Here is a 3,033-nt window from a genome sequence, read left to right on the forward strand (position 1 = left end):
AGCTGACATAACAAGATCTTTTAGTCAGTAAGTCTTTTAGTTGTGGCCTTATTTTTTTTAAAAAAATTGATATAAGAGTATAATATTCACAATGTTATAAAAATGTGAGACTCTATGTGAGTATTGATTTCATAGTTGGTAAAATACATTAAATATTGATGAGCCCAAACAGAAATTCATTTATAATTTTTATTAGCATTAGGTGTTAAATTTACAGATGTTGTAGAATCAAAGTTGTACATACACCATGAGACATTCGTCATGAATTCTGATGGCTGTTAACATGAGACAGAGAAAATAGCCAAGTAAATAGTAAATAAGAAATTGTCTAATTCTCATCAGATATATCATCAGATGTATCATCAGGTGTATCATCAGGTACTTTTGAGATGAGTTTCATGACTCGGTCTATAGGAGTCTTAACAGAATCATAAGTCCATTTCTTCCTCAAAAACAACTTCTCAATGATACCTGGCATCCTGTAGCCCTTGCTTAAAATGAAATCTTTGAAGGCGATGGGTCCATAAAGATCATCAAGAATGTCTGGTTCAAGATCCCTTCCATGATGCTGATATTCCTGTTCTTTTAAGACTCTAGGGTCAATCCAAGGTTCATCATTTATTAGCTTTTTCCAGGTCTTGGGTTTCAGATACCATGCTCCATACCTTATCTTCACCTGCTTGGGTTTATAAGGATCAGGTGGTTTTCTGAGTTTCCTCTCCCAGTCACTTTCCTGTAGGGCAAATTCTCTCCTTTTATCATCATCTAGCTCTTTGCTGTAGTATAGTTCCACAGGGATCTGGGTTACTTTCTTTATTTTGCCTGCATTGTGGGTAGGTGTGCACGTGTACTCAACTTTAAACTGTTTCATGATGAAACTTTCATCAATGCCCATGTCTCCAAAAGTATCAAGCCATCTGCAGAATTCATGAACTTCTCTCCGTACATTTCTGTATGGATCAGGAGGTTTGAGAATACCCTTTCTGCTTGACTTCTTTTTTTTCTTTTCCTCAGGAAACAACTTCTTTACACATGACACCAAAGACTCCTTGCGAAGTCCCTGGTTAACTTGGTCTGGAGGTTCTCCATTGACTTGGTCAGGAGGTCCCGGTTGACTTGCTTGGGAGGTCTCGGTTGACTCAGGGGGGAGATCTTGGTTGACCTGTCCATGTGGTTCCAGGATGACTTGACTAGGAGGTCCCTGGTTGACTTGGTCTGGAGGTCCTCCATTGACTTGGCCAGGAGGTCCTGATTGACTTGCCCAGGAGGTCCTGGTTGACTTGGACGGGAAGTCCTGGTTGATTTGCATGGGAGGCCCCAGTTGACTTGCCCAGGAGGTCCTGAGTGGCCTGTCCATGCGGTGCTGCAATGATTTGATCAGGAGATCCAAGGATGACTTGGCCGGGAGGTCTTGGTTGACTTGGCCAGGAGGTCCCGGTTGACTTGGCCGGGGGGTCCCGGCTCGACTTGGCCGGGGCGTCCCGGTTTGACTTGGCCGGGGGGTCCCGGGTCGACTTGGCTGGGAGGTCCCGGCTTGACTTGGCCGGGGGGTCCCAGCTCGACTTGGCCGGGGCGTCCCAGTTTGACTTGGCCGGGGGGTCCCGGGTCGACTTGGCTGAGGGGTCCCGGGTCGACTTGGCTGGGGGGTCCCGGGTCGACTTGGCCGGGGGGTCCGTGGTCGATTTGGCCGGGGGGTCCGCGGTCGACTTGGCTGGGAGGTCCCAGGTTGTCTTGGTTTGGGAGGTCCGGGGTGGACTTCCTTAAGGCGTTTTTCACTAAGCTTTGCACGGGACTTCTTTCTGTCCTTCATGACCTCACAATAAGCCCAGGTGTCTTCCAGCATCCTGTTAGGATCAAGCTCTTCCAGCACCATTAATAAGAGGTCTGGAGGTATAATTTCCTTCAAATCCGGGTATCGAGCCAAGGGATGAGGGGTCAGACTGGCTTTGGTTTCCTCTACAAAAGCCTTCTGTGCTTGCTGGGCTGGTGGTAGCTTGGAAAGCAGTTCTGCTCCTTTGGGCAGCTTGTTCTGAGTCTTTCTAGGGGGAGGCTGGGGAACTCTATGAGCAGTCGTGGAGAGAAAGCCCTCCCTAGGGCCACGAATGATCAGATTATCAGCAGGTGGGCAGCCCATTCTGAAATTGTCCAGCCCCTCTCTCACAGATACCCACCGCGGGGTGTCCATGGGGTACTTCATAAGCCTGTTCCTGTGCTTTCCCAAAGAGTTGGGAGGTAACTTGTCTCTTGTCTTGTACCAGCGCTTATAATGTGGGCCCTCAGGTACGGGCTCCAGAGGCTCCGTCCCGTGCAGCCACTTCCCCTTGAGTTGTGGCTGAAACAGCCTCTTCTTGTCTGCCATGGTGCCGCTGGCCTCAAGGTGACTGGCAGCTTCAGCACTTTGTTGTCCCAACTGCTCCGGTTGCTAGGTGACCGTTACTAGGTGCTGCTGGAATCTTTCTGGTAGCTGGGCAACGTAGGCTCTCAGCGCATCCCGCATCCCGAATACTCCCAGGATGGGCCAGGAAGATACATTATTTGTCGCGGTAGAGAACGGTTCCAGTGTATGGACATCCCACACTATGTTTATCCACTCACCTTTTTATAAGTTTTGTGTTGTTTCTAGTTTTAGGCTCTTGCAAATCAAGCTGCCACAAATATTTCACATATTCATGTCTTTGTACACATACTTTCATTTCTCTTGGGTGAATTTTAGCTAGGAATTGAATGGTGGGAGCATCTGATACATGTTTTCTTCCATACATATAGCCATCAAGTTTTTTTTTAAAGATTTTATTTGCTCATTTTTAGAGAGAAGGGAAGGGAGAAAGAGAAAGAGAAACATCAGTGTGTGGTTGCCTCTCATGCATCCCCCACTAGGGACCTGGCCCTCAACCTAGGCATATGCCCTGAATGGGAATGGAACCAGTGACCCTTTGGTTCAGAGGCCTGCACTCCATCCACTGAGCTACACCAGCCAGGGCTCACAGCCATCAAGTTTTAATATTTGCCCATATATGGAGATTTAAGGAGGCA

General features: G+C 47.7%; 1 protein-coding gene across 1 annotated transcript; it reads right to left on the reverse strand.

Annotated features, from left to right (window-relative positions):
- Nucleotides 1-328: 328 nt before the first annotated feature.
- Nucleotides 329-2,359, reverse strand: LOC123832681 (putative protein FAM47D). The gene has a single exon (XM_045860426.1). It carries the CDS (start codon nucleotides 2,357-2,359, stop codon nucleotides 329-331), a length of 2,031 nt encoding a protein of 676 aa, XP_045716382.1.
- Between the last annotated feature and the right edge of the window lie 674 nt (nucleotides 2,360-3,033).

This window comes from Phyllostomus hastatus, unplaced genomic scaffold, assembly GCF_019186645.2.
Source record: "Phyllostomus hastatus isolate PE091 unplaced genomic scaffold, TTU_PhHast_1.1 phas_scaffold_200, whole genome shotgun sequence".
NCBI lineage: Eukaryota > Metazoa > Chordata > Mammalia > Chiroptera > Phyllostomidae > Phyllostomus > Phyllostomus hastatus.

What these genes read in the sequence shown, in the direction of transcription:
- LOC123832681 (XM_045860426.1), bottom strand. Translation starts at nt 2,359, where the DNA reads ATGGCAGACAAGAAGAGGCTGTTTCAGCCACAACTCAAGGGGAAGTGG.